We start from the raw sequence: 13247 nt of genomic DNA on the forward strand, positions 1-13247 counted from the left end.
ACCCCTCCCCCCCCAAATCCATCTTGTCATGGCTTGGTTTGCTAAAGGACACTCCTGAATGTATTATTCTGTAACATTCCATGCAGTGGGTGGATTACAATGAGTTTTAGGTATGTAATGTCTGTCCGTGACATCTTCAGTGAACCAGGACGTACCAAAAGGATTTACAGAGGATAAAAGGACATGTTTTTAAAAGTTTCCTGTGCTGAATACCTCACACAGTCTGATTAGTGGGAACATTCAGTACAAAAGTTTGGGCTTAACTCCTTTTTCATTTGCTTTGCAGTTCCTTCCGTGTCAGATAAGCTTATTATTTGGTATGGGCTTTGATTTACAAAGAAACTGTGTGATTTTGATTTTTACAGGACTGGAGTTGCTCTGGATGCACAGTTTCTGTGGGATAACCAAGTTAATGTCTTGAATAAGAATAGTGCCTTTCTTCCCAACAAATCCTGAAGAAATTTACAAATTATACAAAAAGATTGAGGAGTCCTTGTGGCACCTTAGAGAGTAACAAATTTATTTCAGCATGAGCTTTTGTGGGCTAGAACCCACTTCATGAGGTGCATGGTGCCACAAGGACTCCTTGTGTTTGCTGATGCAGACTAACATGGGAACCACTCTGAATCCTCTCACAAATTATACAGCTGCTGTATCAGCCACTTCTGCAATGTAAACGGTTTATATTTAACAATGCACGGCAACACTGCATACATTTAAGATGGGAAAGTACTAATACTCTGCATGAAACTCTAGAAAATGTAGATAGGTAGAGTGTAATTACCCAAATGGGAGTTTGGCTAGGACGCAGCAGCCAACAAACACCTAGTCTTGCAAAAAAAATGCCATGAAATCTTTAAGGATCACAAGGGCTCAGAGTACTTTTACATCTCATCTGAAAGATGGCATTTCTAGCAACACAGTGCTCACTAATATTGAATCCGATTCAAAGGGAAATGTGCAAGCCACTGATTTAAAATCTCCAAAGTGGACAATCAAAGTACAGCAAGTTAGATGCTGATTTCAGCTGATAAAGGAAAATGCAGAACAGTTTAGTTTTTAGAGATATTAATTAACTGATTGCTAAACTCAAAGGAGGTTTTAAGATGCGATTCATGGGATACCGACCTAGGCTGTGTCTTCACTAGGAAAAAAATGTATGTTAAGAATGCACCCTATTTTTCTGCTTGTCTCAGGGAGGAGGCCACATGTCATAGAGAGCTGGTGTGGAATCATGGGCCAGATTTTGTTTTCACACCACTTTACCAATGTAACTCCATTGATTTCAGTGAATCACTTGATTTGTTTATGACAGTGTAAATGAGGTCAGAATCTGAGCTCAAGTGTCTCTGGAGTGGAGGATCAGAGAGAAGTTCATTGCCCATTCACGGAGAAGGGAATTGAAAGATATAGTCCATTTGGAAGGAAGATCAAAGAACACAGGTGACAATTGGGAGGAAGAATGTGTGAGGATGGTTTTTTGTTGTTTTTTTTTTCCCCAGAGCTTCTAGAATATTTAATTCATGCTTCTTCTGTCCAGGCATGGGGATAAGGCAAAGAATCAGACATTATATTCTCAAATATGCTTGAACATTTTTTTCAGTCATTTGAATGATGTCCGTGGATCCATTTCTGTTCAAGATCTTCATCCGTGATTTAGATAATGGCATATAGAGTCTACTTATAAAGTATGCAGACAATACCAAGCTGGGAGAGGTTGCAAGTGCTTCGGAGGACAGAGTTTAAAATTCAGAATGATCTGGACAAACTGGAGAAATGGTCTGAAGTAAATAGGGTTAAAATAAAAAAGGACAAAGGCAAAGTACTCCACTTTGGAAGGAATAATCAGTTACACACACATGAAATGGGAAATGACTACCTGGGAAGGAGTATTGCATAAAGGGATCTGGAGGTTATAGTGGATTTTGCAAGTTAAATATGAGTTAACAGTGTAACACTGTTGCAAAAAAATCCAAACATCATTTTGGGATGTATTAGCAGGAGTGTTGTAACCAAGACATGAAAAGTAATTCTTCTGCTGTACTCCACGTTATAACCACTGCTCTATTGTGTCCAGTTCTGGGCACCACATTTCAGGAAAGATGTGGACACATTGGAGCAGGTCCAGAGGAGGTAACAAAAATTAGTAAAGATCTAGAAAACACGACCTATGAGGAAAGATTGAAAAATTTGTTTTGTTTAGTCTGGAGAAGAGAAGACTGTGGAGGCGACATAAGTTTTTAGTGCATAAAAGGTTGTTACAAGGAGGAGGGAGAAAAAATATTCTCATTAACCTCTGAGGATCTGACAAAAAGCAATGGGCTTAAATTGAAGCAAGGGAGGTTTAGATTGGTCATTAGGAAAAACTTTCTAACTGTCAGGGAATAAGGGCCTCTCCACTCTGGCAATTAACAGCACTGCAACATTCTCGCTCAGGGAGTGCAGAAAAACACCCCCCTGAACGCAGCAAGTTGCAGTGCTGTAAAGTGCCAGTGTGTAAACAGTGCCCCGGTGCTGGGAGCTACGCCTCACGTGGAGGTGGGTTACTTAGAGCCCTGGGAGAGCTCTCTCCCAGCGCTGCGCTGCAACCATACAAGGCACATTAAAGCACTGCTGCTGCAGTGCTTTAGCATTGCCAGTGTAGACTAGCCCTAAACTGCCTACAGAGGTTGTAGAATCTCTGTCACTGGAGATTTTTAAGACCAGGTTAGACAATTACCTGTCAGGAATGGTCTAGATAATACTTAGTCCTGTCTTGAGTGCAGGGGACTGCACTAGATGACCTCTCGAGGTCCCTTCCAGTCCTATGATTCTATGACATCTAATTAGCAATCTGGGAGATCCAAACTTTATCTTGGATTTGGGCTTCCAGTTCTTGGATCTATGCGAAGCTAGGCATTTTGAGTCTGTAGCAGTAAGGTGCAGCCTTCTTCATTCAGCAGCATGCCTGTTAATTATCAAGCGACAGAGTCCTGTAGCACCTTATAGACTAACAGACGTATTAGTCTATAAGGTGCCACAGGACTTTTGTTGCTTTTTACAGATCCAGAGTAACACAGCGCCCCTCTGATACTTGTTAATTATTAGTTGCTAAAGAAGGCATCTGACCACTCTGAGCAGGAGTTGAGGTGCCATGTTACAAGTCACTGTAGCAAAAGGGAAGTTTGGGAAATATAAAGAACATATCAAGGATCAAAGGCCGGAGTAATACTTCCTTTTTGATAAGGTGTAGGCAAAGAACCTATTCTGGAAAATTTGAAGATGGAAGGGATCAGGTTTTGTTCTAAGAAGTGCCTTGATTCAAGCTGCATGTTTGTTTATTCCTTAGGTTTCCGTACTTAGTAACATTAGCATTTAAATGGTCCTAACATTGAGGAAAATAAGGGGGTAGGGCTGGATCATGCTTTTGTTGACATTGTTGTTTAGCTGTAGCCTGTTTACTGCATGACTAGATAAACAGTGCAATAAGCCATGGATAATATTGTGACTGCTGTTTCACAACAGAAGGGCCAGATACCGTCACTTTAATGTGTGATTTCCTTGGAGTTCCCTTTGCCATACTCTTCTTAAGCCACGCACAAATGTGGGTGACTTTCTTGTGGGCTCCTGTCTATTCAGAAAGATTCTCTGGTGCTGAAATGATTTTAAAGATCTGTTCTAAAAAATACGTTTCAGTAACATGGTTGTACTGGTCTGAGTGGATGGGGCATAGTGTGGTTTATTGGAAACTTTTTTTTATTTTGTTTTCTGTGGGTTTTTTTTGCTCATGGGGCAGGCACACCGTGATACCTGAGACAATTGAAAACCATTTCAGAGTTGGGTATTTGGAGGTTTTATGAGAGAAGGTTGGAGGGAAAAGGAGTTAAAAGTACCAGTGGTCCAGACCTTATTTCGTTTTGTTATTAGGCCTTATCTACCCTACATCCATGAGAACCAGGGGATCTCATTGGCTCATGGTGTCCATATAACCAAATTAATCACCTGGACTGTTCAAGATATTAATCAAGTTATGGACACCGTTAGGTCTATACTACACCTTCTAGGCATTTTGTAATTAAGGCCTTATCTTCGTTGCAAAAAAAGAGGAGTGTTGCTAACTTGAGATTAAAATCCTAGTGAAGACAAGGCAGTTTGTAGGTTTCACACAAGTTAGCTGGTCCTGTAAAAAGCCTATGAGGGAGTTTAGGCTATAACTCAATCTGCCAACTCATGTGACAATGACAAACTGCCTTATCTTCACTAGGATTTTACCTCAAGTTAGCTAACTCTAGTGAACAACACACTTCTTTTTCCTAGTGAAGGCAACAGATAAGTTTGGGTTGACTATGCTGTCACTGAATCTCCTGGTTTGGTTACAGTTATACTGTAGCATATGGCTATTGTGATGTGCAGGTTGAAAAGATGTACACCAATTTCACTATGAAATGTTTCAGTTCATATTAAGAATACTGTCGTCATAAGAACTGTTTAAGATTGCTGTACTTCAAAATAAAGGAGTACAGTTCTCTGGCCTACTCTTATTCACTCAGATTAATATTTGCCACACCCAATCCATTACACCCCACCATTCCCACCCACAAGCAGAACCTTATTTGAAGACTTTTCCCTACTCCCCATAAACTGAAATAGTTTTCAAAGCTTTAGGTTTTTTCTACACAAGCACTTAGCTTGTGGCAAGTGGGCGTTGGAATTCACTCTGCATTAGCCTGCTGCACACTAGCTGTCCGTGTGAGCCCTGCAGATGTACACTAAAACTTCCTTAGTGTGCTTTGAAACAGAAGTAGATCTCGGACACTAGGGGATCATTAGTGCTTTACAGCAGAGTCCACAGTAAGTGTGCAGCAGGTTAGCATGGGGTAGATTTACACCCCATCTTGCCATGAACTGTTGGTGTAGACATGCCCTAAGGTATCTTCAGTAGAGAAATACATTTTGTGCCTTATCTAAATATTAATTTTGTTTTCCCGTACATTTGTAAATTTCCTTGATATGTTTTGTAAGAACATACCAGTGGAAAAGAACAGGGACTGGAAATCGATACCACAAATAATATATGCTGGTGTTTGTGTAAGTGGTGACGCTGCTGTTGCAGGTCATTTTAGCATCTACCTGCCAAAAGCCTTTGGGAATGTAGTCATAAGAGAAGTGTTGGATTGGCAGACATGAAAATCAAAGTCCTCTGTGTATCTGGAAAACTGACTACATCTTTGAGTAACGGTACTGCACTGCTCATGTGCCCTCAACTCTAATCTGTGCTAGTGATAACGGGCATTCAGCTTCAATACTCAGCTAGTCCATGGCACCTCTGAATCGTTGTGGCCTAGAGACACTGGGAACTGGACTGACATTGTCAACTCATTTTACATAGATCAGCTGTCAGCTTGCAACCATTTTTGGTGGCCCATCCACTTAAGTGCTCAAATAACATGGTAATGGATGCTGTATAAAAGCCCAAAAAGACAGATATATGTTACCAAAAATAGGAAGGTGCCATCTATTTCTTCACTAGGAAAAGTGGATGCCTACAACATCTTTTCTGTGATAACCTATTCTTTTCCAGTAACCTCTTGTGGATTGTAACATGGTTAAATAATACAATAAAGCAAATACTGGTAGTGACATTCAACATTAAAATTTAGTGTTTTGTGGTTAAAAGTCTGAAGAATTTGGATTACGTCACTTGAGGCAGGATATCGGGGAAAAAACATTTCTTAGTTCATTAAAATCCTTATGGTCTAACTATGAAACAAATGTCTGTCTTTGGGCACTTGGTGCTGTTTGTTACAACACGCAAATCAAAGTGTCCCTGTTTAACCTTGTTTTTTTCTTCTTCATGGACGGAGTATTAAAATTGCTATGTGATGACAAGATGAACTTTTAACCGGTACATTTATGAATTTCTCGTCTTTCGGCTTTACTAAGAAAACAATTCTCATATCAAGGCATTAAAACAGGAATTGCGATTGACTAAAACAGGAATTGCGAAAGGTGGACTCCTTTCATCAGAGGAGGAAAGTGTGAGGAGAGAACACACAAGCCTTATTTATTCAGGAAAATTTGATTGTTGTGCTGGCCAGTCTGGTCTGGGCAAAAACCTTTCTCCAGACAACTGTTATGAAAGCCCAGTCATTTCATTAATAATAATTTATAATTTGTCCTATTCACACTGGCTGGCACCAACCATCACAACCAAGCTAACTACTTTGGTATTCGAGGTCAGTTCTTGACAACTGTTTCAGGACATGGCACTTTTTTCGGTGTGGGCTGAAAATCTAGAGCCAGCGGAAAATCTGCCTGCTCCCACTTACATACACATTTCATGTGTGAGCATTTAATCCTTATGGTACTGCTTCTAATCTCTGTAAAAACAAGTTATTACCCTTTAGAGAGAACAACACCCGGTTATGGGACAGTTTCAATTCAATTTGTATTTCTAGACTATTCAAAAATAACATCTAAATTAAGTTCAGAAAGGGATTAAAAATAATTCAGCCAATAAACTGTGCGCTCTGTTTTGTGAGTCTATGGTTAAGTCACAAGAACAGTCATGGGATTTAATTTTCATTCATATGATTAAAATCTGCTTGTTGAGATAATGGAACATACTTTGAATAGTTTGCATTTCTTAGCAAGAAAGGAGGGGCTACGGCCCAGTAATCATACAGCTAGCAAAAAATTGCACAGCCTTTAAAAACATTGGAGATGTAAGTAGAAGAAAAAATTGCATCAGACACGTCATATAACTAAATGTTGTTTCTTATTTTGAGTTTTTACCTTATTATAACAAGTATCTCAGGCATATTTCCAAACTACAATTTACAAAATAAGTGCATGCTCTTTGGTCACTTTTTATATTGATACAAATTATGTATACATAGATGCTATTTATTTACTAGAATTGGGGGGCTGAAGGAGACATGGAATTGATGCTCTTGTCCCTATTGATGGCGGCTGATCAAAACGCCTTTTTGAAAAAAAACTTTTGGCATCTTTGTCATCCATCAGCGTGATTTAATATTGTTATACTTTCACTTCCTGCTAAACTTGGTACAGATTTCCTTTTTAATACAGTCAGTGGATAATATTGGAATATCTGGCTATTCTGAATGATCTGGTTATAACATGAAAATGTTCATCTAAATGAGGATTGTTGTACTGTATTTGCATCTGTGCAAAGGCCCAATCCTGAAGCCGTTACAATGAATAATCCTTATGTTAGGTTTATCCTTGTATAGATGGCTTTTGTGGCAAGGGCATGGAGACTAGGGCCTGACCTTGTAAATTAAGGATATGTAAGATTATTCTCTCTAATACGTACACACTTCGCTCCACATCAGTTTTCTGTGTCTAAGGCACAACAGGGTGTTGAAGTTACTAGTTTTCTGAGTTATAGGATGGAGCAAAGGCATCAAACGAAATTTCCATGAAAGAATTACCAATGAAGGAATTACCAATAGGGAATTCAAACCTAGAACCTTGTTACAGTGGCAGAGCACCATTCATGTCATGTACAGGACAGATGAGAATTCTAAGCTATTCAAGAAAGAGAATTTTTAGGCTCTCTTGTTTCTCCTCATCAGTGCAAGGTTTCATGAAGTATCTCTAGGCGTTTTACAAAGGCCTGGTCTATGCTCCAAGGTAAGGATGACTATCTGCCTTGTGTCAACCTAGTTGTACATGTGTCTACTCTTAAATGTGTGTCCCACTGATGTAAGTGCCCCGTTACAGCGATGCAGTAACGCCGCCTTCCTGAATGGGCTTCAGCCATGGTGGGTGTACTGACGTTGGTGCAGCACAAATGCAAGCACTGCCTCACTTATGTCCACCTTAACAGTTGTCCAGCTGCTGTCCCACAGTGCCTGATGCTGATGGCTCTGGTCACAATTGTGAACTCCTGTGCCCAGGGATCACGAAGACTACAAGGCCTCCTTCCTCTTTAAAGCCCCACAAATTTTTGAAATGCCTTTTCCTGATTGTCCAGTTCGTCAAGCACATCTAACAGCTCTCCACTGTTGTGTGCAACTGCCCAGCTGACCATGCCAGCTCCAGTTTCACTCCAGCTTGGAGTAGACGGGAGATATTGGATCTCCTGGGCCTGTGGGGAGAAGAGGCTGTGCAAGCTCAACTACAGACCAAAAGCGCAAAAACTGTCATTCTGCATCTGCCGATCTGATAATTGACTCTTTCCTTGGTGCTGTCGAGGTGGCCAGTGTATGGCTTCATGAGCAAGGCGTAGGCTGGGTCCTCCACAGTCATTACTGGCATTCCAACATCACCAATGGTAATCTGCCAGTCGGAAGGGAAAGTCCCAGCTTGTAGCTTTTTGAACACTCTTGTGTTCTTACAGATGCATGCGTCATGCATCTTCACTGACCAGCCGGCACTGATGTTGGTGATTCACCAATGCTTGCATAACCATAGAAAAGTCACCCTTTCTGTTGATGTACTCTGTGGCCAGGTGATCTGGTGCCAAAATAAGGATATGTGTGCTATCACTCCACTGCAGCTCAGGAACCCATTGCTGCAAATCCATCCGCCATGTCCTGCACAGTGCCCAGTGTCACAGTCCTGCATTGCAGGACATGATTTAAAGGCCCTGCAAACTTGCATGACAGTGGTCCCCACGCTGAATTTCCAAAATGATTTCCCATTGACTGGTAGTAGTCCGGCATTACACGTTTCCACGCAGTGATCACCATGCTCTTCTCCACTGTCAGTGCAGCTCTCATTTTGAGGTCCCTGCACTGGAAGACGGGTTTGCTCTGCGCACAGATCCGGGAATATGGCCTTGCTCATCCGAAAGTTCTGCCGGCACTGCTAGTTATCTCACACCTGCATTAAGATGCAATCCCGCCAGCCAGTGCTCATTTCTCTGGCCCAGAAGTGGCGCTGCACCATCTGCAGCTGCTCTATGAATGCCAGGGTCTTATTAGGCATCCTTTTCAGTACTGATAACTGTGCTCAATTAGAGGTAAGGGTGCTGGGTTGGGTTGTTTTGTGTTTGTCTTCACTTTGGGATGTGATCTCACCTAAGTGGCTAAAGAATTAATGGAACACCAAGACTGACCTACCCTTCACTCTAGCTGGTGTTTTTTCAGTATCTTCATTCAGTAATGGCCAGTGTTCTCATAACTCCTGCTCAGATTATATATGTCTTAATCTTTCACCTATATCATAGAAGGTACACAATTAGGAAAGAGGTCAATACTTTTATAATGGTTCTGCACGTGCCTTCATTACAGTCATTGAGATTTCCCTTACATTAATTCAAATCTTTGTCCTGTGCTGCAGCACACGTCTGTCAACATAGCCATTTACTTCTGGATCATCCTGCACCTTTCCCTAAACACGGCGTTGCTACATCACCAGCTGTAAAATACATCCACTTTAAAACCCCCTTACTGAAATGTATTTAAATAGCTTCTTAACTTGCTACAAAATGTAAAGTACACTAGCACTAGCATGTTTCTGGGAGTGTTTGTCTTGAAGGTTTTCACATATCTCTGCAAAAGGATAGCTGTATGTCTAAATAACATTCCAGTGAGTTTTCTGAAAGGTTAAACTAGGGCCACTGGCATTTACCTACTTGTTTTGGAAGAGGTTTCACTAGAAAGTTAATTATATTTAGCAGTTGTGATGGGGCAAGGCCAGATGGCTACAGTAAAGTACTGAGAAACAGGTATGTTAGCCCCAGGCTAAACAAATCCCTAGGACCATGGCAACCAAATGGGAGTTGCTCCAGGTTAATCAAGGGACCTGGAGCCAATTAAGACCTTTCTAGAAGGTAGTGGAAATAGCTACTTTAATTAGAACACCTGCAGCCAATCAGGGCAGGCTAATCAGGGCACTTGGGTTTAAAAAGGAGCTCACCCCATCAGACAGGGAGGAGCCAGAGGAGAAGGAGCGTGTGTGAGGAGCTGGGAGCAAGAAGGCAAGGAACTGAGAGTGAGAGAGTATACTGCTGGAGGATTGAGGAGGACAAGTGTTATCAGACACCAGGAGGAAGGTCCTGTGGTGAGGATAAAGAAGGTGTTTGGAGGAGGCCATGGGGAAGTAGTCCAGGGATTGTCGCTGTCATGCAGCTGTTACAAGAGGCACTATAGACAGCTGCGATCCACAGGGTTCTGGGCTGGAACCCGGAGTAGAGGGTGGGCACGTTCCCCCCAAACCTCCCAACTCCTGATCAGACACAGGAGGAACTGACCCAAACTGTGGGTTCCGCAAAAGGGGAAGATCACTGAGGTGAAAAAAATCCGCCAATAAGCGCAGGACCCACCAAGGTGGAGGAGGAACTTTGTCACACAGTTTTCATTTGTTCACTTGACTACTACAGTTCAGCATAGATGTGATTTCTTATTTACTGTCACTCTTGAACTTTGTATAATGATAGAACACAGATAAATGTTCTTTCTCAATCCTTTTCTGATAAAATGTCTATAGTGGGAGTTCATGCTTATCAATAAGATCCTCTCCAGATTTGTGCCATCAAACATACTTTAACTTCATTTGATCAGAATATAAATTGGCAATGTATTGTTGAATGTTTTTTGATTGAAATGATTAATTTACTTTATATGCTATACAGCTCAGTTTGGTATATATAAAGCCAGGTTGAGTTAGTATCTTTGGCAGGGAAAAATAGGTTGACCTATTTTGCTGCCTATGTAAAAAGGTACTGTAAACATAGCCATTGGATTCAACCGTGCTCCTGCTGAAGTCAGTGGCAAAACTCTGTTGACTTTGAGACGAGCAATATTGGACCCTAAATCATTTAGCATTCCAGAGGAGACAAACTGCATGATTTCTGCAGATATTTATTTTTTAAAAGTGCCAAGACACTGAAACACTTACCTAAATCAAATGTCATTTGTAGAAATGTGTATAGTTGATGCAGATTATCATGGTACTACTTAAAAAATGTCCTCTAAATCCAGACCAGACACTTTTCTTAAAACTTCCCACCATTGTGCTGCCATTGGTGCAGATCCACAGATGGTTGCAATGAATGAGACTCTGGTGTAGACTAGCCAATGATGTTTTAACCAACGTGGGCTAAATAACACTGTTAAGCTACAAGTGGCTGTCCGAATACTGATACTGCTTTCAGTGGAATGATAGCTGTGGGGCAACCTTAAGGAAAATACTAATGCAGACAAGGCTTTTCTGAATATAAGACATAGTGATTATGGGATTAGACTGTAGATGCATACCTTCAAACGACGAAAAATCCTCTTTTCATGCTGCTATGTAAGTGTGACATGCAGATATTGAGAACTGCACAAATTCTGGTCTTTAGCACTACAGTAATATTTAAAATAAAGCAATAAGAAGGAGAATTGCATAAATCAGTGTTTAAAAATTAAACACAGAGCTTGTTTCAACAAATCTTGATAATGTAGAAGTCTGTTCTTTTTATTTTTTAATTTCCCATTGTTTCTCTTACTGTAGTTTGCTGGGACTTTATCAGATGGTTTGGGAAAGACGATGGATAACCGACATCAAACTGAAAGAGAGTACATTCGATACCATGGTGCAACCAGTGGAGAACATCTCATCGCTGGGATCCATGGACTTGCTCATGGTAATTTGTGCATCAATAGATTATACTATTGTAATATCAGTTGCTTTGTTATCTCTGTCACTGTGGTTTCAAAGTGAAAGGATTCAGAAAAACAATGCAGTTCAATTAAAACTACTCCACATTAGTTGGTTATATGTGGCTTAAGATAATGGAGCAGTTGCTGGCTTTCCTTTTTAATTTAATTGTGTTTTTAATTTTGGCAAAGGCACCTAGATTTGAGAATAGGTCCTATTTAAGTGTACTGTTGGATATCAAAACTAAATTTAGGAAAGAGATCAGCCAAAATTTCTAATTTCCATATAGGTTCATAAATATGCATACAATCTCTTTGTAAGTGACAATAATAAAATAATATTCAGCCAGTGGTACAAATGAATGAATAAATGTATCTCACTTAGCTTCCCCTGCTTTCACTCAGTTCCCGCAGATTCCAGTTTTCTTGTACAAGCTGGCCCTTTGCCTGTCTGTATTCCAAGTTGAACCTGTTTAACTTTCAGTAGTCTTAAAAAAAACAAAAGTTTATTTAAACTGGTGCAAAAGACAGTGTGGATACTCTTAATTTGATTGAAGACAGGCTTAGGTCAATTTAGCTCGAGTCGATTCTCTGCTGAATTAAGCTAAATCGATATAAGCCAGATTTAAATCATTTGAATGTTTACACAGTATTTTGTATCAGTTTCATTAAATTTGTTTGAAATTGCAGCTTTAGTTAAACTGGTGAAATTTCAAATGCAGTCTGTATGATTATCAAAAAGTCTTGTACTTAAGAAATGTAAAATTAGGGGGAAATTGTTTATTCAGTCTCCAGTATTAGGCTGAAATAGTTTTCTGGGTATTTGAAGTCCCATCACTTGAGATAGGTGATGGCCCAAAAATGGAAAAGGTTCATTTCTGTAAGTTGTTTCCACATCTAACTCTTGTAGTTCACTTAAGTGCAGGGATAAAAAAATTTCTATGAAAAAGATAGCAGGGAAGTTCTAAATGGGTCACGTTAGACTTTCTTGTGAATGCAAAGCATTTTGGTTGTTCCAGTTACAGAACATTAGGTGTTTTCTAAAATCAAGTATAAATTATGTTGCTGGCGACATGTGAAATCTGAAATACGATTGTTTAATGAAGAGTCAATTAGAAACGTTCATTAGCTGATTAGCTTCTTTGACTTGAATTTTTGTTGTTGGTTTTTTGGTTTTTTAATGTTTCCAATTTCCATTTCTTCAAAGAAGGAGTTGACTGTTAAATTCTGTCTGTTGAACTGTAGTTTTCCCAAATACTCCACTGTATGGCAAAGTTACCCAAATAAAACAATTAAACATAGCATATGCTATATGCTTCTCTACTCCAGAACTTAGATACCAACAATACTGTTCGTACCGCCAGCATCACAGTGTTTACTGTCTTTCGGCTGTTATGTAAAATCTGTAGTGCAGTCAAAGAAGTCAGTGAAGCTAGGTCAGCTGATATCAGCTGAGGATCTACCTTTTAAGTTCCTAATCCCTTGTGAGCCCTCAAGTTCTCATGGACATTAACATTTTGTTAGAATGAGCTGCTGATTCCCAGTGTCCTGGTCGAAATTCCACTTCGCCTGTTTAAATTTCTCTTTGTATTTCCAACTGAGCACTGTATTTTTTATTTCCTGTCCTAAGCTGTTGTGTAATATTTTGTGTTC

General features: G+C 40.1%; 1 protein-coding gene across 1 annotated transcript in view; it reads left to right on the plus strand.

The window, feature by feature from the left end:
- The window catches only part of VPS13D (vacuolar protein sorting 13 homolog D), a 192371-nt gene that overhangs the window by 132920 nt on the left and 46204 nt on the right, over nucleotides 1-13247 (plus strand). Inside the window, exon 66 of the mRNA XM_075060347.1 lies at nucleotides 11449-11581. Coding sequence (XP_074916448.1) covers nucleotides 11449-11581 — 133 coding nt within the window. The remainder of the gene's footprint in view (nucleotides 1-11448; nucleotides 11582-13247) is intronic.

The sequence above is a fragment of the Chelonoidis abingdonii genome, chromosome 23, assembly GCF_003597395.2.
Source record: "Chelonoidis abingdonii isolate Lonesome George chromosome 23, CheloAbing_2.0, whole genome shotgun sequence".
In the NCBI taxonomy this organism is placed as follows: Eukaryota; Metazoa; Chordata; order Testudines; family Testudinidae; genus Chelonoidis; species Chelonoidis abingdonii.